Below are 25,139 nucleotides of genomic sequence, written 5' to 3'. Positions count from 1 at the left end.
AACCTACATTTGTTTCTTACTTGTCAGAATGCAGTTATTTCAGGACAAATGACTGTGTGGTCAGAGATGGGAGCAAGTTGAAATAATTGCTGAATCCTCTCTTTAGTGCTGAAGGACAGCTTTCTGTTTTTGACTTTGCCTTGAAGTAGATTTTTCATTTTGAAATTAAATGACGATTTTTAAATTCCATATGAGCCTTTGACACATTTATTTGTTTTGGATTTTTTATCACAAATTTGGGAAACGGCTTACTTACCTAAGAAGAGCGGTTTGGTACCCTTTGCTGTGGTCCCTCTAAGTTCCACCAGGGGGCGGTCTGGGAGGCATTATTAGTGGAGAGAACTTCAGTGCTGAAGCCACTGAGATCTAGGTTCAAATCCAGCTCTGCCCATGCTTGCCTCTGACCTTATGAAAGTACTTTTTCTGTGGCCTTTTCTTTTTCGTTTGTAAGATGGGGATCATGTTTGTCTCATAGAGGGCGTAGGAGGGGCAAAGATACATGGTAAAACCTTCATAAGTTATGGTCCATGACGATACCAGGTCCAGATGTACAAACATGAAGTATCAATTAAGTGATTAATTGAAATAAAGTTTCTCTGTGAACCACCAGTTTCCCTCACCTCTTTTTCTGTGTTTCCTTGGGTTTCCCAGAGTTGATTGATTTATGTACTTAAGTCTTCTAGCTAATTTGATATAATTTGGGGGCTCAAAGGGAATACCCTCATTTATATAATTTGTTGCCTGTCTCAATGCTGTAACTTTTCTCTATGTATTTGTACTACTGTGGACTTTTTGAGCAAAAATGGTATCTGGACAGAAGAGAACGGAAGCACAGAGATTACTCCTATTTCTCTGGGTCCCATATCAAGACCCTTACAACCTCTTCCTGAGGTTAATAATCTTTTCCCCCCTGTACTGGAGATTTTTGATTACTTTAGCATTAATTTTCAGGTCTGTGACATGTATAGGGTGGGAAAAGACATACAGAGTGATGTTGAGGAATTGTTTAGAAGCCAGAACTGTAGCTAAATTTGGGAATATGAGTTCTAAGTTTCCACTCTGAGTCTTAATGGGGTCAGCACAAGACAAATCCTGGGATGTGATGAGCATTTGATTTCAAGTACCAATTGTGAAAAAATAGATTTACAAATTGATGACCATGCCTCGTAAGTTATTTATGATGAAGTCCTAATTAGACTTCTCTTTGTCATTTTCAGCTGTACAAAGAAATTGAAATCTGTCCAAAAGTCACTCAGCACATCCAGATTGAGAAGTCAGATACAGCCGGTGATAATTATGGTATGTTTACTTTTCTTTGATCTTGGGTGTTCTTCAAGTTAAAACAATTCCTGTGTAAACATGTACTTACTTACAATTCAATAAAATGCCTTGGAGGCCTATTTAAAACAGATAGCCCATCTGGCTTCTGTGCTCTGCACAACAGCCAAACTTGGGGAAAAAAGAGATATTTACCAGGGCATGACCAAGATTGTAGCTTTAAATATCATAACTTTGATCATTAGGGGAGGGTGTCTACTGTCTTCAAAAAGAAATAGATACATTGGGAGTAGACTTTTATATGATGATGTGCCCTGGTGATGAGGAAATGATCCTTTCACACCTCTGTGTCCCAAATATATGTAATATTCTCCCTTCCCCCACAAATGATGTTAAAAGGACTTCTTTTGGTGTGTGTTGGGGTCTCCAGGCCCATCCCTAGGCTCCCCGATTCACTAAGAGGGTCCACCAGACTCAGTTCCCTGTTGTATTCATGACCATGATTTGTTACAGCAAAATTATACAAAACAGCATCAGTAAAAGGGAGAGGCACGTGGCGTGAAGTCCAAGGAAACCAGGTGCAAGCTTCCAGAAGTCCTGCCCCGGTCCCACAGGATGTCCACAAGTCCCCCAGCCACGAGCTGGGATGATGTGTGTGAAATTTTGTCTAGTAGGAAGTTTGTCAGTGATTCGGTGCCCGGGGTTTTTATTGGGAGACTGGTCATGTTGGTACCCTCCGCCCAGTGTGTACCGAACCTCCCAGACTCCCAGGAGGAAAGCAGGTGTTCAGCATCAACCACACTGTGTACAAATTTTAGACACAATGTGCCACATTTGTGTAGTGGGAACCCTCCCAAAATCCAAGTTCCCAGATGCCAGCCAGGAGCCAGACTTGTAAGCAGGCCTTTCAAAGAATAGCAGTCAGGCCTGCTATGTTAAGAGTTTTCACACAGTTGTCTGCATTCCCTTGTAGTTAAATATATAATCCCTTCCATATATTTAAGGCTGGTCTTCTTAGCACTACACTGTATGACTTGGATAGTAATAGAGTTGACGGTTGAGTAAAAGACATAGGGAAATCTGTCCTGGATCGGGGCTCCATCAGTCAGAGGTGGCGAGGTTAGCTGAGTCAGTGACAGTCACCAAAGCTCAGGGGCTCACAACAGCGAAATCCTTTCTCGTATTCGCCATGCCTCCTCCCTGGGCTGGCTGGGACTCTTTCTGTATGTTGCCCTCACTCTAGGACAGAGGCCTGGGGCAGCTGCCACCTGGGACATTGTCTGTCTCTTGGCAAAGGGGGAAGAGAAGAGGTGGTGAATCGGGTGCTGGCTCACTCCCAATTCACTTGTACAAGCAAGTCGCCTGGATGGGGGCCAGAGAAGTGTAGTCCTACTATGTGCCAGAAAGAGGAGAGTTAGAAAACCTGGTGAAAAGATAGAAAGGCCACTCCCTTGCCAGTGCTCTCTGAATGAACTTACGAGGCTTCTGTGCATTTGATAATCTTTAAGCCCCTTTCTGGGCTGCAGCATCTTCGATTCCTTCCGCAGCCTCTCCCGCAGGCCACCAGTCTGTGTCTCGGAGCACTTCCTGGAGTGCTTTGGCCCCATGATGGGAACCTAATTTTGAACCCTGGCCACTTGCATTACACCTTCACGCTGTTTACTTCTTGACCTTACGGTGAAAGACATCAGATAGCCAGCGGATGTTCTGGATGGCAAGGGATAGACGTGTGTGAGAGAGCCAGCAGAGGCCTGGCCTCAGTAACTAAGCAGTAACTGGCAGCAGCGCTGTAAACAAGCATCTGCGTCCCCCGCCAAGTGAAAGGCACCACGACAGTCACTCTTTTCTCTTTGGTTTACTCAATTTCTCTTGAGTAACGGTAAAAATGTAGCAAGAAGCAAGAGAGGGCTGAATTTTGAAAGCTCTTGGAGTCAGATTCCAAGATTGGTTGGTTTTTGGACTCAGAAGCTCGGCATAAAACCGCTATACTTTCTTATACTTTTTTATTAAAGTGACCGAGTGCTCACGGGGCCTGTTTACATTTCCGCACTGAAGGTGTGGACGCGTCGGCCTCGAAGGTCTCGTCAGCAGTGCTTCTCACGCTACCTGACGCGCAGAAGCAGGGCGCTGGGGGGTTTGTTTTCATTTCAGATCTGTCCTGGACCACCACTGCTTTTGTAAACTACGGAAGCCCTTGCTTGTGTCAGCATAGGACGACTAGGTTCTCAGTGCAGAGTCTTGATTTCTGTCCATCCATGGCTGTCAGTAGCAAACTGTCTGTAGCTCCTGGACCTCGCTTTGGAAAGCCTGCCATCCAAGGCTAATAACCTCCGCTAAACCATCCCTTCTCAGCGCCCAGTTGGCAGAAGACGTTCTCACAGCACATTGAGAAGTTCGAGTCTCCCAGTCCTAGAAGACAGGGTTGCATCTGACCTGAAAAGCCACCAAGCCTTCTAAAATCAGCCCATCTTGCTCTCTTGTTAGTCCCGAAGTGTGGCTTCCTGCTGTGCACAGGGTTCAATGTAAAAGTTCCTAGCACATGTCAGCACACACACACACACACACACACACACAATCTAATGAGAAACCAAATGCTGCCTTCTGTGGTAGGACACTTTAGGGAGGAAATATGACTTAATAATCCTGCTGACTAAACCAATGGAAAGATTTAACACTGGCTTGATTTCTCTGTCTTGCCCCTCCCTCCACCTCAGCCCTCAGGACTCTGACCTTGTTGTTGAAATTAGTTCAAATAGTTTTGTAATAGGCTAAGCATGACCCTGATCCCCTAGGCTGTCTCGAGGTGGAAGAACGCATCATTTCAGCAACTGAGCACTCCTTCCTCTCTGGGGGCTTCTTATCCTGGTATCTTTCTGGTCTTGGGTCCCCTTGATGTCAGAGATGTCTGTCCTTTTCTCTCTCTCGGTTTCACAGTATCCTGGACTTGGGTTTTGAGTCCTTCTGTTTTGTTTATCCTGCTGTCATGGTTTGTCTTTGGCCATGAATCTCAGTATGAGGGATCTTCTGGTTATTTAGCATATGAGTTTGTCTTCTTGGTTTCTTAGTTTTAATCACTTCCTTCATTCTCTTTCTTTATTTTAAAATATATTTTTATTAAAGTATAATCAGTTTACAATGTTGTGTCAATTTCTGGCATACAGCACAGCACTTCAGTCATATAGGAACATACATATATTCATTTTCATATTCTTTTTCACTAAAAGTTACTGCAAGATATTGAATATGGTTCCCTGTGCTATACAGTATAAATTTTTTCTTTATCTATTTTATATATATTAGTTAGCATCTACAAATCTCTAACTCCAATTTATCCCTTCCCGCCCGCTTCCCCCACTGGTAACACTTCCTTCATTTTCAAGATCATATGCCACTCACGGTGGCTCCTGGTCTTTGCAACTATAAGCCTTCTGATGGGGTGGATATATTGAGTTTATATTGAATATCTCTCTCTGCCCTCTATTGGCAGTCAATTTGGACTGTATTACATTTGTTTGCTGGAAATTAGATTGTTGCTGTCCTATTTAAAGGAAAAAAAAATTCTGACTTGAATGGTTATCAAAAAGTCTACAAAGAAATGCTGGAGACAGTGTGGAGAAAAGGGAACCCTCCTGCACCATTGGTGGCAATGTAAATTGGTATAGCCACTATGGAAGACAGTATAGAGGTTCCTTAAAAGACTAAAAATAGAGCTACGACAGGATCCAGCAACCCCACTCCTGGGTGTATACTGGAAAAAAAGAAAACTCCAATTCAAAAAGATACATGTACCCCAGTGTTTGTAACAGCACTGTTTACAATAGCCAAGACATGGATACCATGGAATATTATTATTATTTGCTCGTGGAAAAGGATGAAATATTGTCATTTGCAGCAACGTGGATGGACCTAGAGAATATTATGCTTAGTGAAATAAGTCAGACAGAGAAAGACAAATACTATATGATATTGCTTATTTGTAGAATCTAAAAAGTAATACAAATGAATTTATATACAAAACAGAAACAGACTAAGACATAGAAAACAAAGGGTTACCAAACGGAAAGGGGAGATGGATAAATTAGGGACATGAGATTAACAGATACAAACTACTACATATAAAATAGATAAGCAACAAGAATTTACTGTATAAGACAGAGAATTATTTCCAGTATCTTGTAACACATACAATGGAATGTAAGCTGTAAAAAAAAAACAACCGTGACTCACTAAGCTATACATCTGAAACTAATGCAACATTGTCGTTCAACTGTACTTCAGCTAAAAAAATCCTGACTTTGCTGATTCACTGAGATCATTGTGCTCTTCGTTAACCTTAAAATAATCCAGCTGTAGGATGTTTTCTTTATGTTTCCCACACTACCTGATGTGCAGAGGATGTCCTAGACTGTCACATCTAGGAGATGTTATAATCCCCACCTTCCCCCAAGGGTGCAAATTACTGGCGTCTTGAAATGGAGGCTGCTCCTTGGGACTCTTGACGCCCTTGGTAGTGTATGCTGCACCGCCGAGTGGGGAGGGCTGTCTTTCTGAACAGACAGGAGCTCCTGTTTGCCTGATCCCTAAATTTGTCCTCCAGTGTGAAATCCAGAGCAAAGCCAAGTGCTGTTTACATTTGCAAATTGTTGGCTTCCATGTATGTGATCTTCCCAAAGGACCTTATTGCCGTCATCCTTTTTCAGTCCTCTTTCCTACCATGGAGATTTCCCCACCAATTTGTAGAGCTTAATCTGTTTCTCAGATCCATTCTTGGTACCCAGTTGCCCAGTGCAGATTTCCTGGGCACTGGCAGCCTTCAGACAGGATGGCTCCCCACCATCTACCCCACTCCCATTATTACCTTTTTTTAAAAAAACTTTTTGTTTATTTGTTTTTAGGGGGAGAAGAGACAATCCAGTTTATTTATTATTTGTTTGTTTGTTTGTTTTTTAATGGAGGTGCCAGGACCTCGTGCATGCTAAGCACACATCCTACCACTGAGTTATATCCTCTCCCTCATTATTACCTTTTGATCGTTAAACAGGAGCACCAAGTAAAGAAGGAACGCAGCAATTGAATACCTGCCTAGCCATCACCACTGCCCTTGGTTTAAGGTGACTTGCGGTAGGCTCGTAGCACATCACCTCTCCTGGCATCTTCCATTCAGGCGAGCTCTTCCGCTGGCCCCCAGCAGTGTGTTCATTTTATTTTTGAATTAAAAAAAAAAAAACAGACTTTAAAAACTTTGGTCTCAGAACTTCATAAAATGGGAACGTTTTAGAAAGGAAACGCTGGTTGTTGTTGATAGTATAAATGGTTGTATTAAAAAGAACATCACACTGTTTAATCTTTGCACAGGTGAAGGTGAAAGAGTGAGTCGACTACAGCCTTATGGGGGTAAAACACTGACTTAGGAACAGTACAGCTGGCTGTCCTCATGAAATGTGTTTCCTCTCCACTCCCGCCAAATAGCACTTCTCCTTGAACGACATGTACGGGACAAAGTAGGCATGGAAATGGTACATACATAATCCGTTTTAAAATGGGAAGTGCCTGTATTTTAATGAATTCTCTCCATCCTTTCCTTCGATGTAGTCCTTGATTCTGTATCAATTCTAACAGATAAAAGAAAAAAGAATCTCGCCTGAAATGCAGGTAAATACACCTGTGTTAAGGCTCGTGTCCCTTAAATGGCTCGTGTCTAAAGTGATTTTTATTTGAGCAGGGCTCCTTGAAGAGTTATCTGAAAGCTACAAGCTGCTTATAGAATGGAATTTAAAATACGAGAATAAAATAAAGCCTTTGGAAAGTCCTCCGGGGGTGGCCTTGTGTTGTTCCCTGTCTGGGGGAGTTAACGATACCCTGGTGGGCGATGGCAGTTGGCAGTTTTGCTTACGTGTGGGTATCTATTTCCTGGTCCTGTGAATGACTCAGGAAAACACATGTTCATTATGACACAGCCTAAGAAGTCTTAATGAATCCCTGGGCCCCAGTCCTGTCATTAATTATTGGGGTTTTTTGTTAGTTGCCTAACCACTGTTTCTTCCTCTGTCTTTTTTCCTTTGCCTAAGCCTTATCTCTCTCCCAGAGCTGAAATTGTATTAAATATTTTATAATTGCATTCATTCCCTTTGTCCTTTTAGGAGTATCCGCCAAGATATTTTATCCTGAGGAAAAGTAGGTATTGATTGTGGGCATTCCACTAACTGATCAGGAAAGAGTTTTCTATGAGACTGTCTAGAAGCAGAGGTGACCAGGGCTTGTAGCCATAGGATTGGGAGCATTTAGGACCTTGGGACCTTTTTTTTTCTAAAGGATGTAGCACCAAGATTAACTGACTAACGGCTTTGAGTTCTGGAAGCCTGGACAAGTATAAGATAATCTTATGATCAGACACTCGGGGAATGTGCAGTCCAGTCAGTTTCAAACATGAAAAACCATTTGTGAAGTGAGTTGCTCCTTATGCCTGTTTGCAGAGTTTTACTAAACTAAAGCAGGGTCCACACAGCAGCAATGTACAAGGATGAACACACACCATACACAGTTGTTCTGCTGTGACATATCCTAGGGCACGGATTTGCTCAACAAAGTCAGCGGGACCCACTTGAGATAAGCTCATTGTTTCTGTTTTGTGCTGAGGAGGAAACTTAAAAAAAGCAAAACTATGGCATTTACTAGCAAACAAGGTAAAACAAAGTAACTTCCTTCCGTTTGAGTTGAGAGGTAGGTTGTAGTGAAGATAGATGCACCTGGAAATGTTCATTTTTACAGGTGGTGACTTCCTTTAGCATGATCTAAAAAAAATGTTATTCTGCTTTGTAAAACAATATGAACAAGGAAAATCCATAACCCAAAACAACAAACATGCCTGGTTCACAGCAGGTACTTCCGATCATTCGCTCAGCACTCAGGAGGTGTGAGCCTCACCGCGCTGTCTCTGTGTTTCCTAGGGTTTTCACTTTCTTCTGTGGAAGAAGATGGTGTCCGAAGGCTCTACGTGAACAGTGTGAAGGAAACTGGCTTAGCTTCCAAGAAAGGTCGGTCACTAAGTGTCTTGTCTGTCTATCTTAAATTCCCTTTCATCTTTCTCTAGTTGGTGGGTGAGAAGGATATGCCCAAAGGGTTCATCTGTAAAGACCATTTAAATGTTGTCTTATTGAAAACCCTTCCACGGAATGTGCATATTATTTCCATAAATTCAGTTGTGCAGGGAACGTTGCCTTCTTGAATTTTAAATCTGATTCTGAGCCCATTTCCATGGGGCTGGTGGGAAATTTCCTTCTAATGGTAGATGGTTGTCTTTGTCCTTCCCTGCCTTCTGAGGTGGAATGGGGGTCCTGGGGGTCCGCCTGGAGCAGAACATTCCAGAAGACCCCTCTGTGCTTTGGTCAAAGGTGACAGTGGCCTTTGCCTTCACCTGCGAAGCCCCTCATGTTCTGTTGCTGCCATGGATGGAGGGATCCAGGGCTTCAGGATTCAGACTTCTGCCCCGCCCCTGAGGGCTCTTCTCCGCCACCCCTGCCCGCGGCCCTGCCGTCTAGGCTGTTTGTGCAACCTCAGCTCTGCATCACTTTTCGACTCCAAGAATCCTTTCAACCTAGATTTTTTGCCTCCTATGTTAGTTTCCTAGGGCTGCATTCAGAAATCACCACAAACTGGGTGTTTAAAAACCACAGGAATGTACACAGATCAGGAGGCTAGAAGCTTGAAATCAAGGTATTGGCTGGCTTGTTTCCTTCTGGAGCCTCTGCCGGGAGGATCTGTCTCCTGGTTCCTTCCCGAGTCTGCTGGCTGCTGGTAGCCCTTGGCACCCTTGGCTTGTAGCCTCATCACTCTAATTTCTGCCTCTGTCCTCATGTGGCGTCATTTCCTGTGCATCTCTCTGTGTCTTCACATGGCCTTACTCCAAGAACACCAGCCACTGGATTTAGGACCCACTCTAATCCAGTATGACTTCATCCTGACTTAATTACCTCTGCAAAGACCCTATTTCCAAATAAGGTCACGTTCTGATGTTCTGGGTGGATGTGAATTTTGGGGGGACACTAGTCAAGTCGTCATACTCACTGTAAACAAATTGGGCAGGAAAGTAAGGTTTAAAATCCACCTTCATTTCATTTCATTCTTGCTGTAGAATGTTTAGCTTCCTCCAGGCAAAATAGCGCTCACTGAAGGCAGAAGTCTAAGCTGTCTCGGCCAGTCGTGCTTGGATGCAGTCTGCCTGTGTCTGTTCCACTGAGGACGGCTGAATGGAGCCGCGGGAAAAGGATGGAGTGTCTGCCCACCTTTCCTCCCTCCTTCCGGTTCTGGCGCAGCTTAGTTCTGGGTGTTCATGGCTTGCAAGCTCCCTGTGCAGCTTACCCTTTGCCCTGTGCCGTAAGCACTGGGGCGTTGCTGCCCACAAGCTTGGCTCTGCAAAGACATGGCGAAGGTGTGACAGACGGGAACTGAAGTCCCAGTAATTTATCCATCGCTAGCTGTCATGGAGGAGGACTTCCCTTCATTTTTCCTTCCATATTTTCGAGGCCAAAGGCGACCTGGAGGCCAGAGTTCGACGCACTCACTAAGTGTATCTCAGCTAAGAGCAGAGGTGACGGGGTTTATTCCCCTTTAAGGCCCAAACTGATTTTTATCTCTTTCAGTGAGTGTGCCGGGTGGCGTGGTGCGGAGGTGGGGGAATACGCGGCCCTGCTTTTAGTCACATCCTGTTTTAGTCCTTTGAATCCAAGAACCCTGGTGTTAGATAAAAACAAACTGTCGTCTGCTCCAACCCCCTTGCCCCACAGCGCGCTGTTCCCTCCAGGTGCGGCCGTCATGCCCGTTCGTCCTCCTAGGGGGCAAACACTGTCAGGCTGTCAGGGGAGATACTGGGGTATTTGATGTTAAATGTAGCCTCTACACGAAGCCCTCCTGATGCTGGAGAGCTCACTGGGGACCGGACTGCCTCTTTGCAGACATCTCAGATTAGAAGACATCCTCCTCGTTCAGCTTTTGGTCACTGTTTTGCTTTCTTCTTTAATTAATTAATTGATTAACTTTGGGGGGGCTGGGGGAGGTGGTTAGGTTTATTTATCTTTAGGGAGGTACTGGGGATTGAATCCAGGACCTTGTGCATGCTAAGCATGCGCTCTACGCCTTGAGCTATACCCTCCCCCGGCTTCCTTCTTTATAGCCATCCGTTGATATGCATCATGCTACAACTGCCAAGTCTTTTCCACATTTGACGCTCCCAGATCCTTCAACAAGTCATTAGAATGTAGAATCCAACTCCGGTGACTGCCCTCTGGACACAGTCCAGATGCCAGTGTTCCTTAAAATGACCAGAATGTGGTGCCACCAAGGGGAGTCTGGTGAGATGCAGCCTAATTAGAATGGAACATCCTGTTGGCATTAACTGACCCTGCACCTTACTGCTTTCTGTGAGCCACCTTCGGCTTTTGGCCTGTGGCAGTTTCACTCCCATGTTCCTGCTGTCCCTGCCCCTGCTCGCAGTTGCATCTCATGTTGGCTGTCCTTGTGGAAGGGACCCTTTGAACCAAAGTGTGTTACTTTGCACTTACCTCTCTGTCCGTCCTGGGCATGTTTGTTTTGGCCCAGTACTCTGCTCTTGGAGTTACATCAGGCGTCTTCTTTGCTGTCATCTAGGTGTCTTCCTGTGGCTGCACAGGGCAGAGCCCAGTGGAGAAAACCACGTGCCACATTTCTCTAGATAGCTTGGATACTTCACGATTTTTACCGTGGGCAGGTGGGGATTATTTTTGAGTAGGCTGAAATTTTTTTTAAAAGTTATCTTCTTCTACCAAGTGTTAATAGTGAGAGTTAACATCTGTTGAATGTCTTCAACATGCCAAGTGCTGTGCGAAGACTTTTACATGGATCATTTCATTTAATCTCATTTAGCTCAGTCCCCTGTTACATATGAGGAAACTGAGGCTGGGAGAGATTGAATAATAAACAGTGGGGGGGTTGTGACAGAAGGACCCAGTGAGGCACTGCATCGCCGCCTCCCCCCCCCCCCCCCGCAGTGCTGAGACTCCTCCTCTCACTCGCTGATACTGAGAAGCACTCACTCGGGTGGCCCCCGTGTTGGTTTCCTAGAGGTTGCCATAACAAAGAACCACAAACCAGGTGGCTTAAAAAGCAGAATTGTATTCCCACTGTTCTGCAGGGCAGAGTCTGAAGCCAACGCGTCTGTAGAGCTGTGGTCCCTGTAAAGGCTCTGGGGAAGGAGCCTGCCTGGCCTCTTCCAGCATCTGGTGGCTCCAAGCATTCATCAGCTTGAGGCCACATCCCTCCAAGCTCAGTCTTCGTCTTCACATGCTGTCTCCTTTCTGTGTCCCTCGTCTGTGTGTCTCCTACAGGGACACTTGTCAGTGGGTTTAGGACCCATTGGACGATCCAGCATGATCTTATCTCAAGATCCTTTGCTAAATTATAACTGCAAAGGTCCTGATTCTAAATCGGGCCATGTTCCCAGGTTCTGGGACATGGACATACCCTATTAGGGACCACCATTCAACCGACTACACCCTCTTGTTTAACCAGTCATAATAAACCTGGAAATTCTTAAAAAAAAAAAAAAACCTACAAAACTTGCAGATGTTTTTAGTTTTTCAGTCTTTTCTTCTTTTTTTCCATTCTATTACCTCCTCTAACATCTAACTGAGTCTTCTCCAAGAGAAAACTTAAAAAACAGCAGTTACTTTTCCCAGTGGAAATTTTGTATCTGCAATTCAAATGTGATGACACCAAACTCTCTCACCTAAAAAATGGAACAGTTGGCTTCCCAGAAGTCAGCCTCCGACGCGGAGAAAAGCCTTCTCGTTCCATTGCCTTCCCACCCATGATGTTCCTGGGAGTATTTTATGATAGAAAGTTGATGTCAAGGATTTTGAAAGCTAAGTAAGAAAAGCTGGCCCGCGGGTGTTACTTGGTGAAGCTGGGACGTGAAAAGTTCTCTGTGGGATCATTTTTCTGCAGAATCAGAGGCAAGATGTGCAGATGCCTGAGGGGCTGCGTGGCCTCACATTTTGAGGTTCATCCTTTGTGCCCTTCGGTCACTCCCTTCTACAAGTCTGTTTTTCCACATTAGTCTAGAAAATAAGAATCAGACTCCTCTTCTCTTCTTCCCTAACCTCTCCCGTTCTCAAGCTGCTGGAATGTTCTTCTCATGTCAGGTGGAACTGCCCCGGGTTGGTCACGGCTTCCTGTTCTCTGAGGTTGAATCAGGCTGCTTCACGGCTGCTGCTCTGGGTCCCAAACTTTGGCAAGTCCTCAGTGCACTTTGCAAAAGTAGCAGAACCTTTGGAGACCTTCAAAAGATCATTTACCCTGAGGTCCTAATCTAGATTCAAAAAGGCGGGGGTGGCAAAAATGATTGCATTTGGTTCTATAAACTGTCGTCTCTAAATGTGTTTGCAATGGGATAACTGTCAGGGGTTGTAGCCGGAGGAAACTTGCATTTTGGTTTTGTAGAAATGATTGTTGGACACTGCTGTGTCACACGTGTACCCTGTCACATGAGCATGTACAAAACAGAGATTGCTGTAATCAGGGAGCATTTCCATCTTTTCCCCTCGAAATTATAGGACGATAGCTTTAGCATTTAGAATTAGCATTTGCGAGGAGAAATCGGCAGATGCCAAGAGCACATAGATTCCAGAAGGAGTAAATTTGTTTCATTGGTGTATTCAGGACCAGAGAGGTGTGCCGTGGCATCCGAGTCCAAGTCTAGAATCTTCTGACACCGAAGCCCACCGTGATCACCCGCTGATCCCTTTGAGCACTGCAGCCTGGCTGCAGCAGCACCTGTAACAAGAGCGCTCCATGTGCCCTTTAGAAGCAGGCCTCCAAAAAGCTGTGATCTGATTCGATGCTGCCACTGCTTTTATGTGTGTGCAAAATTAAACATTTTCCATCTCGCCTTGGCAGGCCTGAAAGCGGGAGACGAGATTCTCGAGATCAATCATCGCGCTGCCGGCACCCTGAACTCAGCCGTGCTCAAAGAGTTCCTCACGCAGCCGTCCCTGGGCCTCCTGGTGAGGACCCACCCCGAGCTGGAGGCGGGAGCCGAGCTGCTGGAGAGCCCACCCCACCGGCTGGACGGGCCCGCCGACCTCAGCGAGAGCCCCCTCGCCTTTCTCACCAGCAACACAGGTATGGCTGGACACGGGGCTGCCCCCGGGCTAGGCCCAGGTCTGCAGGCACCCGGGCAGCCGCCCAGGCCACTTGCCTGTTTCCGTGGGCTTCCTGCGTCTGGCTATGGGAGTAAGCTGAGCCGGTTACTGAGCTTCTTGTGGAATGGCAAAGGGGTTGGGAAATTTTGTGCTGGTGGAAATTGCTGTTTTGCTGTAGATCCACCTGTCATGTGGACGTCTTTGTCATGCTGCTGCTGTTTCTCATCTGGGAGAAAGATAGATGGATAGAGGCCACTGTCCCTTGGCTATGGACAGAGATTTCGAGACACAGGTGTGCCAGGAATCACTTAAGATGCTGGGGTTCTTGGTCTTACCCTTGCCTTCCACATCACCAAAACCAGCCGACCCTACTTTTCCTTGCGTAAGAGGAGGATGGGAGGTGAGATGCCCAGAGCAGAAATGTGCCCCAGAGCTGGTGTTTGGTTTACTTTTCTCTTGGGTTCCTCTGCCCTAGTGTCTGAACGTGAGCCCGTCGGCGGAAACCCCTGCCCTGCCCCATCTGCTGCTTTTCCTGTTTACACCTTTCCTCCTGCTCCCTCTAAAAGCAGCTCCTTCTAAGCAGCAGCTTGAATGCTACCTGCCCTGGGAGGCCTTCCCGGGACCCCACTGAGCTCCATCCTCCATCCTCGTCATGCGGGCCCTGCTCCGGTTGACTGTTCGTCCTTGCTTGTGTCTCTCCTGAATTTGTTTCCTGGGACTGCGCTCAGGTCTTACACAGGCACCCAGTCTTGTTCAGCAGGAGGATTAGGAACTGAGCCCACTCGTGAATAGCGTATTGCCGTCTCTTATCTCACTATGCCCTGCTTCTAGAGTTGGCGTTGATTTAGCTCGTTGGGGTTTGAGATTTATCTTCTTTTTAAAACTTGGGTTGAAAAAAAAGTCTTCAGTTTCAACATCTGAGCGTAGGTACCTGGAGTATTCTTGTTTTTCAGCGTCCCTTCTGAAGCTTGGCTCGGTAAGAATGGATCACAAGCAGATGCCTTGTGACAGTTTATCTTTTTTTTGTGGCCCCCTGGAAGAATTCAACAAGTTGAGGCTTCAGAGAATCGATCACACTTCGTTACTATTGATTTTTGACTCATTTTGTTGTTGCAATACCCACATGCCCGTCACATATTTGGAAGACGACTCCAGTGAGCTGTGTTCCCTTAAAAACAGGGAATGGGTACTGTGAAGGCTCTTCTTTTATGTCACCACAAGGTGGCAGGCTCGATCCCATAAAACTCAGTTCACATTTATTTCTGTAAAATGACTTTGATTGAAGCAAAGTCTTAGATTAGGTTATTTAAAGGATTTTATAAGGTCTAGTTGTTTATGCTTCAAATGACAGTGTGTGCTTACCCCCAAAACAAAACAAAACAGTGTGCGCTCAACCTTTTTTGGATCCCCCCCCCCTCCGCCCCCCAGCCCTTCCTGTGGGTTATGGATAAGAAGCAGGGGTTGGCAAACTAAGACCCACCAGCCAAATCCAGCCCATGGCCTGTTTTTGTAAATAAAGCTTTATTGGAGCACAGTCACACCCTTTCATTTATGTTTTGTCTCTGGCTACTGCCCCATTGCAATGGCAGAGCTGAGGAGTTATGACTGGGACGCATGGTCTGCAAAGATGAAAATGTTTACTCTCTAGCCCTTTACAGACCCCTGATAGAAAGTGTGATTGAAATTGCTCACGATTTGTTCCTTTAAAGACAATCACTGTATTGGTGTATTTCTTCTTTTTTTAAAAAAAGATTTTTGTGTGTGTATGTGTACAGCTGGCACATTTTTAAGGCTTTTTATTAATTTTTTTTAATTTAAAAATGTGTTTGTACATAGGTGTCTGTGTTAGAAATATGGGAGTACAGCCCTGTTCTGTCAGCAGCCGACCTTACATCCTACTGTGTGTGTCTCCTGCAGATTACACACCTTTGAAATCTGCGTGGCACATCCACTGAACCTACTGTTGCTTAAAGCACATTTAAACTTTTATTTTGGAATCATCCTTAGAAGACTGATTTATTTATTTACATCACAACTTGAAGCTGACATTCCTTAAGTATTTACTCTGTGCTAGGCTTTGAGCTGGATGCTGCGGGTTATCATGGTGACTGTGACATGATTCCATCCTCCAACTTACATTTTAGTGGAGTCTTCTGTTTTTTAATTGCTTCACTGTTTAATATTGTGCAGTGATCAAAAACCCTTCAGAACAAATCGTGCTCAGTCAAGTTCGTTAATCAAACTGGTTTAAGAATACAGCCTGGAAGTCAAGCCACAGCGTAGGTTTTCTGTAAGGTTGCTAAGTTGGTTTCAACGTGAATAAGTTCCAGCAGAATTCGCAAATGCTCTAGGCGGCAGCAGCAGCCCGGTCAGATTGGCTGGAGGGAGAGCAGGCACTCGGGCTCCCCTCCTGGGCCGCGGCCTCTCTGCCTTCTGGTTGCTACCACTTCCTGGTCCCCGTTGAACAGTGAAAGATGAAAGGGGATGCAAGTAAACAGGATAAAATAACCTGGAAGATGATTCCATAATGAGACAGAGATAAAGCAGGTTGCACCGACAGCTGCAGTGAAAATAGAAAACAACTGAGAAAATGTGTACAACGGGCAGGCTGGACGAGAGCCTTAGCCTAAATATAGAGGTAACTACAAAGGAGAAGCATCTCAAGTGACAGATTTGAGGGTTGATGCAGGGGATCATCTTAGGGTGGTCATAGTGGGTATTAGGCAACCTTGATGGAGGATCGTGTGGTGACCACGTGCACCTGGCTGGTGCCTGTCTGCAGGAGGCTGGCCCTGAGGCTTGCCCCATCTTACAAGTCCAAGTGTGCGAGCTTGCACCGATCCTGCCCTGAGAACCCTGATTGAAATATGTGATTAGCTATTGGAGCTGAATTATTTCCCAACACTTTTTCATGAAAAGGTTTGTTTCTACTCTGTAGAAGCACCACTGCCCAGTGGCTAAGAGTGGGCTCTGGAACCAGGTTCCTTGGCAGTGAGTTTGTTTTTGGTTGTTTCTTTTTTGGTTTTTTTTTTTTTTAGTTTTTTATTGATGTATAGTTGATTTACAATGTTAGTTTCAGGTGTACAGCGAAGTGATTCGGTTATACATGTATACGTATACATGTATGTTTTTTCTTTTCAGATTCTTTTTCATTACAGGTTATTACAAGAAATTGAATCTAGTTCCCTGTGCTGTACAGTAGGTCCTTGTTGTTTATCTATTTTATGTATAGTAATGTGTGTCTGTTAATCCCCAACCCCTAATTTATCCCTCCCTGCCCTTTCCCCTTCCTAGGAAGCATAGCTTGTTTTCTCTGTGAGTCTGTTTTTGGTTTGTAAATAGAATTTGTATTTTTTTTTTTTTTTGTTTAGATTCCACATGTAAGTGATAACATAAATTTGTCTTTCTCTGTCTGACTTAATTCACTTAGGATGATAATCCATCCATGTTGCTGCGAAGGCAGTATTTTATTCTTTTTTATGGCTGAGAGTCCTGTTTTTCAGTTTATTAGCTTCATGACTTTGAACAGATTATGCTTAATCTCTCTGTGTCCCATTTCTCGAGCATAAAATGGGGATAATACCTGGCTACTCTCAAGCTAGGTGGTTGTGAGGAATAATTGAGTTATAAAAGTAAAGTATTTAGAATAGGTCCTAGGAGGCGCTCGGTAAATGTCAGGCATCTAATGCACAGTCTGCCTTGGGGACGGGAAGGTCCTCTGGTTTGTAACTCAGTTTGGATCTCCTCACTGCCCTCTACGCCACCTCAATCTGCGCCAGGCAGATTGTCTGATAACTAAGTCTATGAAGTATACTTAAAACAGTTTCCTTTCCCAGGTGGGAAGAAGTGAGTTCTGTAGTCTAGAAGGCTGAGACCCTGGGGGCCTTTTCAGAGATCCCAGTTCTCTTGGTCTGGGGTCAGGCCTGGGTGTGCACAAGTTGGGTGGCTGCTTAAAAATCCTTAGGTGATTCTAATGTGCAGCTAAGGTTGGAGGCTTGGTCATTGACCCTCTTTTTTCGTCCTGGTGGAATGGTGAGATGGTTGGAGTGTTATGGTCACACACAAACCATCTACAGCGAGATTTGTGGATAACACTTTGTGCTTTGCTTCACTGAGGTTTTTGTGATGAAAAGCTGTTAGGTGATCTGGAGTTCCTTCTCCATCCTCTTCTTCCTCTGTATGAGAAGGAAGCATGGTGACTGGGTTGCTGTGTTGGCTTAGAAAGAGGAGGAGACCCCACCCTAAGTGTTCTCTCCAAGACTCAGTTTCCCATTCTTGGCCACCCTCCATCCATGAGTCCTTGTTAAAATCTGGGGCTACTTTCGTCCTTTTTTTCCCCAATAGTTGTTTAGTTACATACTGGGAAGAAAATGAGGGAAGGATGTGCATACACAAAGATCATTCCTTCAGTGGCTGTTACTGTAGAAAGAACCTTGAAGTCAAGGGGAAGCTGGAGTAGGAAGTTGCAAAACTCTGCTTCTGTGAAGTCTCCAAAAAGCCTGTCTAATGTTCCTGTGTGATTTATTTTGAATGCCGATCTCATCTGGTGCTACTAACTTTTGGTCCAGATAATTCTTTGCTGTGGGGGCTGTCCTGTGCATCAATGTCAGAGCAGTATTCCTGCAGACCCCTCTAAGCTGGTCGTCGGAACCCCTCCCCCAAGCTGTGTCCATCAAAAATAACCTTCAGACATCTCCCAGTGTCCCCTGAGGGGCAGAATCTTCCCTGGTTTAAGCCACTGGCCTGGTTTATTAGAGTGAATGCCCCCACCACCCAGTTAGGGAAATATTACGGTGAACAAACATCAATATAGGAAAGCAATACTAGATCTAAAATAATTTAAAAAATAAAAGTTTTATAAAATAAAACCCCCAATTTTATGCCAGTGAGAAGAATCATAATTCCAGTGGCATCCCTGGGGTCTTTCCAAGGCTTCAGAACACCTGCTTGTCTCCCTCATTTTAAGTCGTCATTAAGGTTCATGTGCATTTGACTTCTGTGGTGGAGACGGCTCTGTTTCACCTTCCCTAAAATTCAACTTGACCAGTTGGGGTGAAGCAGGTGCCTTTGGTTAGCTCAGCAGTTAGTTCACGGTATTACAAGGAAAGCTCAGTGAACTGAGGTTGCCTCTGATTTGCAAAGTGGTCCTTCCAGAAGTCAAGCTGGGAGAGCAAAGTGGCCGTGGCTCACACCAGCCCGTATGCGTTAAAGACAATTAGACCAGCCTTGGGTTTGGAGAGCCAGCCCACATCTGTCTGATGCCGAGTGGAGGATTGCGGTGTGTAGTGAGTACAGCTCGCCCTCCGGCATGAAGTCAGTTCAGCAGTGTGGGTTGTGTGTAACAGGACAGGCTTCTGTGACCACCAGGAGAGTCTAGGCATCTTGGTCAGAGTGAGGAGTCCTTAAGCCCTTAAGCTCTCAACAGCCTTTGATTTTTGCAGTACCGGCTTCCCTGCGGCGCCCTGGGAAATGCAGGGCTCTGTTTCGGGCTGATGTTCCCTGCAGATGGTCTGGAGCTCCGTTCTGCAAACAGCAGACAACTAGGCAGCAGGGAGGAGCAGCAAAGAAGGAGGAACCGCACAGATTTATCTTCCTGCAAACAAATATGGTCCCTTTCTCCAGATTGTCTGGGGTCTCCCAGATACCCGCGGCATGCGGTCTTCTGTTTGTCGATAAAACTTGGAGCTGTGTGTGTTTTGTAAACTGTCTGTGCAAGATGCTTATTGTCACACAGCACATGGCCTGCTTCCGCCCGCCCTGCTGGGAAGATCCCAGCGCCTTGTTCTGATTTCCAGCTGGATTTGATTAATGACATCCATCAACTCCTGTGCGTGAGAAAAAAACACTGTTTCAGAGGTTGAGCCTCCATTTGTGTATTTTAAAGAACGTGCGTGGATTAGGTACTATCTGACTTTCACAGCAGGCCGACGGGATCAGGAAAAACTGTACCTACAGTTTTTATGGATTAAAAATTTTTTCTCTGTAGGGAAACAGACGCTGGGGTTTTGTGAAATTTGGTTGGAAAGAAGTTATTATTTGTCTACCAAGTTAAAGTTGTAGTGTTTTTCCTTTTTTAAAAATAGTGTTTTTTTAGCTCTCCACAAACAATTTTTTTTCCTTTATAATTGTTTTGATTTTGGTTTTTTAGCTTGGGGGAGGGTCGAGTTTTTATGTGATCTTAAATATTATGAGTGTTTCTGTGGAATTCTTATACTCACATGACAGTAAACTGGCTGAAAAGCAAAATAAACTAGTCTGATAATTGGATTCCAGCTAAATGTCTTGATTGGCCATATCTAATCTGTTTTTGCTCCCTTCCCCTTAAACGTTTGTTTTTTTTCACTCAGGGATTTAAACTCAGGTGTTAATAAGGACTTTTAAAAAAATTAATTATAACTGGTTCCTTTTTGGAAATGTTTGAGTTGGAAAGTCTGCTAGTTTAACATACATTGTTAATATATCTGATAAGACAAATAATTGTTTTTTCTTCCTCCATTAAATTTAAGTCCCAAATGGGCTTGGATGGAGCCTGAGTGAATGCACCTTATCCAAGTAAATCACAGATAAATCAAAACATAAGCTTGTATTCATGTGTTTGTACATTGTTGTCTATCCAGCTAATGGCAAGTGGGACGTACTTCTGCAAAGGGTTCCTCAGTCCCCAAAGCAGTATCATGATGTGAGGAGCATTTTAAGAAGCAGAGGAAAGATCACACCTCCTCACAGCAATGACTGTTATTTATGACAGCTTTGAGATCGCCTGTCGCTCCTGTCCTGCTGGGCCTCAGCCCCGCTTCCTCGTTTTCTGAGGCTGCCCAGCCCCCTGCTTTTTTTAAAAATTAAGATGTAATTGACATATGATGTTATATTAGTTTCAGGTGTACAACATGATTTGCTATTTGTGTATATTGTGAAATGAACACAATAAATCTGATTAACGTCTGTCACCACATATAGTTAAAATTTGTGTGTGTGATGAAAACTTTCAAGATTTATTTTCTTAGCAACTTGCCATTTTTTAAAAATTTAAAATTTTTAAATTTTTTAATTGAAGTGTAGTCAGTTTACAATGTTGCATCAATTTCTTAGCCATTTTCAAATACACGATATAGTGTAAATATAGTCACCATGCCATATGCTGCATCTCCGTGACTTATTCCTTTTATAACTTGAAATTTGTACCTTTCGACCCCCTTCAGCCATTTCACCCACCTGCCTCCCACCCTCCACCCATCTGTTCTTATGAGTTCAGTTTTTGGATTGTTTTCTCAGATTCCCTGTGTAAGTGAGATCATGGGGCGCTTGCCTTTTCCTGTCTTTTCCTTGCCTTTTCACTTGGCATAATGCCCTCAAGGTCCATCCATTTTGTTGCAAATGGTAAGATCTCCTTTGTTTTTATGGCTGAATAACACTCCGTTCATCCTTTGTCTCCTTCGTTCTGGCCCCGCTCCCTCTCCGAGCTGCCGGGTGGTTACTGGGCGCCTCCTCTTTGCCAGGTGGTGTGCTAAGTGCTAGGCTTAGAGTGGAGAGGTGGGACCGGCAGCTCCCCTGCTCAGATACTTCTTCAACCACCTCCCAGCCTTGTCTTTGGCTTTCTTGGGCCATCTGTGTGTGTACTGGTGAGTAAATGGGGACAGCTACCTCCACCACAAAGATTATTCCTTCAGTATCTGTTGTTGGAGGAAAGTCTCTCGAAGTGAAGGAAGCTTGAAGTTAAGGAAAATAAAATTGTGTTTGTATGGGGTTGCCAAGAAAGTTGACGGTGTTGTTATATATGCTTCTTAAGCTGGGAAGTATGCTGAGCAGGCCTTGGAGTACAGGAGCAAGAACAAGACTTCTCCTGATTGGGTTCCCTGTTCCTGTCATGCTGGTATCTCTCTTCAGCTCTCTTGAAGGGCATCATTCTCAATTCCTGCCTCTCTGGCTTTCTCTGATCACTGTATTCCCCCTAACCATGTATTGGTTATCTACTGCTGCGTAACAAACCACTCAAAACACCATTTAATTTGCTCACTGTCTATGCTCAGCAGTTTGGGTTGGGCTCAACTGAGTGGCTGTTCTGCTGTCCTTGTCTCAATCACTCATGTCACCTGGGTGTGACTGGGGCTGGTTTAAATGGCCTCACTCACATATTTCATGACTGGTTGGCTGGACCCCTTTCTCCTTGAGGTCTCTTATCCTCAAGAAGGGTTTCATTGCAAGGTGGGTTCCTGGAAGGGCCAGACTAGAAACTGCAAGGCCACTTGAATGAAGCGTTAGGTCAGAATTCACATATCTCCACTTGTGGCCAAAGCAAGTTACAAAGTCAGCCCAAATTCATGGGGTAGGGAAATAGACACACAGATCTGTGCTTAAAGGGGTGGGAGGAAACATCACTGTCATCTTTGCCAACCGCTTTCACAGCTGCATTGCTCTTTCCCTTTCTCTCCTATTTTATTAATTTTTACCATCAATTAAGGGCAGAAGCATGGCTAACAGGGTAAGAAAGAATATATACTTTAGAATCAGATATACCCACAGTTATTGGTTCATAGGTTTTCTTTTATATTCTAGATATTAATATTTTTGCCAGTTATGTGTGTTGCATATAACTTTTCTCAGTCTAGAATGTGTCTTGTTGTATTTAGGGTGCCCCTGGATCAAGAAAGTTTTCAATTTTAGTAAAATCTGATTTTCTATCTCACATGGTTTGTGCTTTTTCTATCTTGTTTAAGAAATTCTTCTCTCTCCCCTGAGTAACATGCATTTTCTTCGATACTTCCTGCTGAAAGATTTATAGTTTGGACCTTTCACTCTCTGGTTTATACCTCCCTGGTATTGATTTTTGTGAATGGTGTGAGTTAGGGTCCAACATTTTATTTTCCCATGTGGGTAATCTGCTGCCCCAGCCACGTTGTCAGCTGTTCCATTCTTTTCCCCCAGATCGGCAATGACACATCTGCTGTACATCACACTTCCATACACGGGTGGGGCTGCTTCTGGGACTCCGTTCTGTCAGCCTGTCTTCCTGCTAATTCTGCCCTGCTTTATATTACTGCAACTTTGAATACATTTTGATATCTGGTAGACAAAGTATCCCAATCTTGTTTGCCTTCTCTAAAACTGTCTTTGGTGTTATTGGCCTTTTGCTCTTTCATAACAATTTCAGTTCCAAAAATAATGCTGCTGGTGTGGTCTGTCTGAATTCAGATTCTTTGGTATTTGCTGAGATTTATATTATGGCTTCATACGTGGCCTGTTTGCATCAGTTGCTGATCCTGGGGCGGGGTATATTCACAAATCTTGTGAATAGGGTTTGACATAGATTCATGGATCAGGCTGAATAATTCGTGATGTTTACATCTTCTACACATTCTGACTAGATCTGTTTTGTCTGGCATTTGTAGAGCTTTCTTGACGTTTGCCTAAAATATTTTCCATCTCTTTACTTATAATCTTCTGTGTCTTTGTATTTAGGTCTGTTTCTTGCAAATAGCATATATGTGGGGCTTTGGATGACATTGCTTTGTTTTTTTATCTAAACATGAAGTTTAAATATCGAGTTTAGTCTACATTCCATTTACTTAGAAGAGCCATGTATTTTGGCTCATTTCTGTCATCATATTTTGCTGTCTTGGTGTTGTTTGTCCTTCCTGCCCTTTCCTGCCCTCTTGGGTTAAATTTCTAAATTCCACTTTCCCCTTTAAACTCACACAGTCAAATTCTGTTCTTTCAGTGGCTGCCTTTAAAATTTTAACATGATTCCTAACAAAACAAAGACCAAATTCTTTTTATTTTCCTCTTGAAACTTCAAAGGACCATGAAGTGATTTAAATACATTCGCCCCTACCATTGTTTTAGTTTCATCTTGTGTTTTTGTAACCTCCAAATGCCTTTTGGGGGAGTAAGTGGAGTGTTTTATACACTAAGACTTGCCTGTGTGTATATCAGCTCTTTATTTTATCATTTCACCTTATATACCAGTGTGTGTGTATATATGTGTGTGTGTGTATTTTTTTCCCACCTAAAGTCCATCCTTTAGAGATTATTTTTTAGTGAGGTTCTGTAGGTAGTAAACTTTCTCATTCTTTGTTAAATGATTTTTAATATATTCTTCTTGAATACTATGGCTTGAAGTACAATTCTATATTGATAATTGAATTGTCAGCATTTGAGGATTTCTGTGCTCTTGTGAAGTGATGTCTTCAGCTAAGTCTTCCAATCTTTCTTCCACCTTTATTCTTATCCATTGTGTGTTTAATTTCAGTGGTTATAGTTCTCATCCCTAAAAATTTTAATTTACCTTTTTTTTTTTTGAAAAAGGGTCTCTTTTCTTGTTCCTTTTGAAACTCATGCTTACTTGACTTTATCCTATAATTGTGATGTTGTTCCTTGAGAATCTGGTCCTGCTGCTTGCTGTGGCTGCTGCTTCTCCCTCACCAGGACTTGGTTCTCCTTGTGTTTTGTAATAATGAATTATAGGTTCTTGTTTGACAGGCTCACCTCTGACCATTAATATGATACCATCACTAAGGGTGAATCCCACCCAAGCAGACTTGTTTTGGCTTCTGCCAGATGCCCTTGGAATGCAATTTTAGAATGACTTTAAGGCAGTTTTTCATCCTGAGTACCATGGACTGAATGTTTGTGTTCTGCCAAAATTCCTATGTTGAAGCCCTTACCCGATGTGAGGGTCATTAGGAGTCGGGGCTTTGGAGAGCTGGTTAGGTTTAGATGATGTTATGAGCATGGCACTTCCATAGTGGGATTAATGTCCTTATAAGAAGAGGAGGAGAGACCAGGGCTCAACTCCTGTCTCCTTGCACACACAAAGAGAGGTCACATGGGTACCCAGCCAGATGGCAGCCGTCTGCAAGCCAGGGAAAGTGCTCACCAAAAAGTGTCTGCTGGCACCTTGATCTTTGACTTCCAGCTTAAGAACTGAGAGAAGTAAGTGTCCCTTGTTTAAGCCACCGAGTCTGCAGTCTTTGTTACAGCAGCTCAAGCAGACTGAGACATTGGCGTCTCGATGCAGTATTTAGGGTAATTTGATTCTTAAACACCCATGAGGCCAGCCTGTGGTTATGATCTCCAAGAAGAAACCCTTCTTCCTTGCCCTCTCCTATCCCAGAGTACAGGCAGAATTAAATAAGCTTCCTTTTCTTTTCTTTTTTTCCTCTTTTGCCAGTGAGTACTTAAAAAAAATATATCTTTTACAAATCTTTTTAGGGTGAGGGTGCATCCCTTCAGGGGAACCACATGAATGTGAGACATTCTGTTCTGATTCTCCAGCTTGTACTGACCCAACACCTATTTTCTGTCTCACAGCTTCACACTTAAAGCCAAAGTGTCCAGGGCTGTGGTTCCCAAGCTCAGGTGGTTCTGCTGTTGGGATATGTGTGGTACGTTTTTGAATGTCCCAGTGACTGGGACATGCTGAAGGTACTTGGTGCCCAGGGTCCCAGGAAGGCCAGTGCCAGGTGTACCTGCCAAACGTACCATTTTCCTCTCAGACATCGTCCTCTCCAGACACCAAGAGGTTCCCGTTCCCTTTGGGAAACACCGCTCCAGGGTTTGGGGTTTGGAGACTCAGCACTGCCACGGCTTTGGGACTGGCCCGTCACTCCCACTTCCTTTGTCTTCTTCATTTTGGGTTCTGGGGATTTCTTGGAGCTCAGCTTTATGTTTAAAAAGGATTTTGTTCTCTTT

General features: G+C 44.1%; 1 protein-coding gene across 4 annotated transcripts in view; it reads left to right on the top strand.

Annotated features, from left to right (window-relative positions):
* TIAM1 (TIAM Rac1 associated GEF 1) overlaps positions 1–25,139 on the top strand; it is a 188,861-nt gene that overhangs the window by 118,384 nt on the left and 45,338 nt on the right. For all 4 annotated transcript variants that reach the window (XM_064496754.1, XM_064496763.1, XM_064496757.1 and 1 more), the window contains 3 exons: positions 1,218–1,299; positions 8,226–8,312; positions 13,207–13,431. In XM_064496754.1, the coding sequence (XP_064352824.1) occupies positions 1,218–1,299; positions 8,226–8,312; positions 13,207–13,431 (394 nt within the window). The remainder of the gene's footprint in view (positions 1–1,217; positions 1,300–8,225; positions 8,313–13,206; positions 13,432–25,139) is intronic.

Source organism: Camelus dromedarius, chromosome 2 (genome assembly GCF_036321535.1).
Source record: "Camelus dromedarius isolate mCamDro1 chromosome 2, mCamDro1.pat, whole genome shotgun sequence".
Taxonomy (NCBI): domain Eukaryota; kingdom Metazoa; phylum Chordata; class Mammalia; order Artiodactyla; family Camelidae; genus Camelus; species Camelus dromedarius.
The sequence above is the reverse complement of the archived record's forward strand: the minus strand, read 5'-3'. Positions and strand labels throughout refer to the sequence as shown.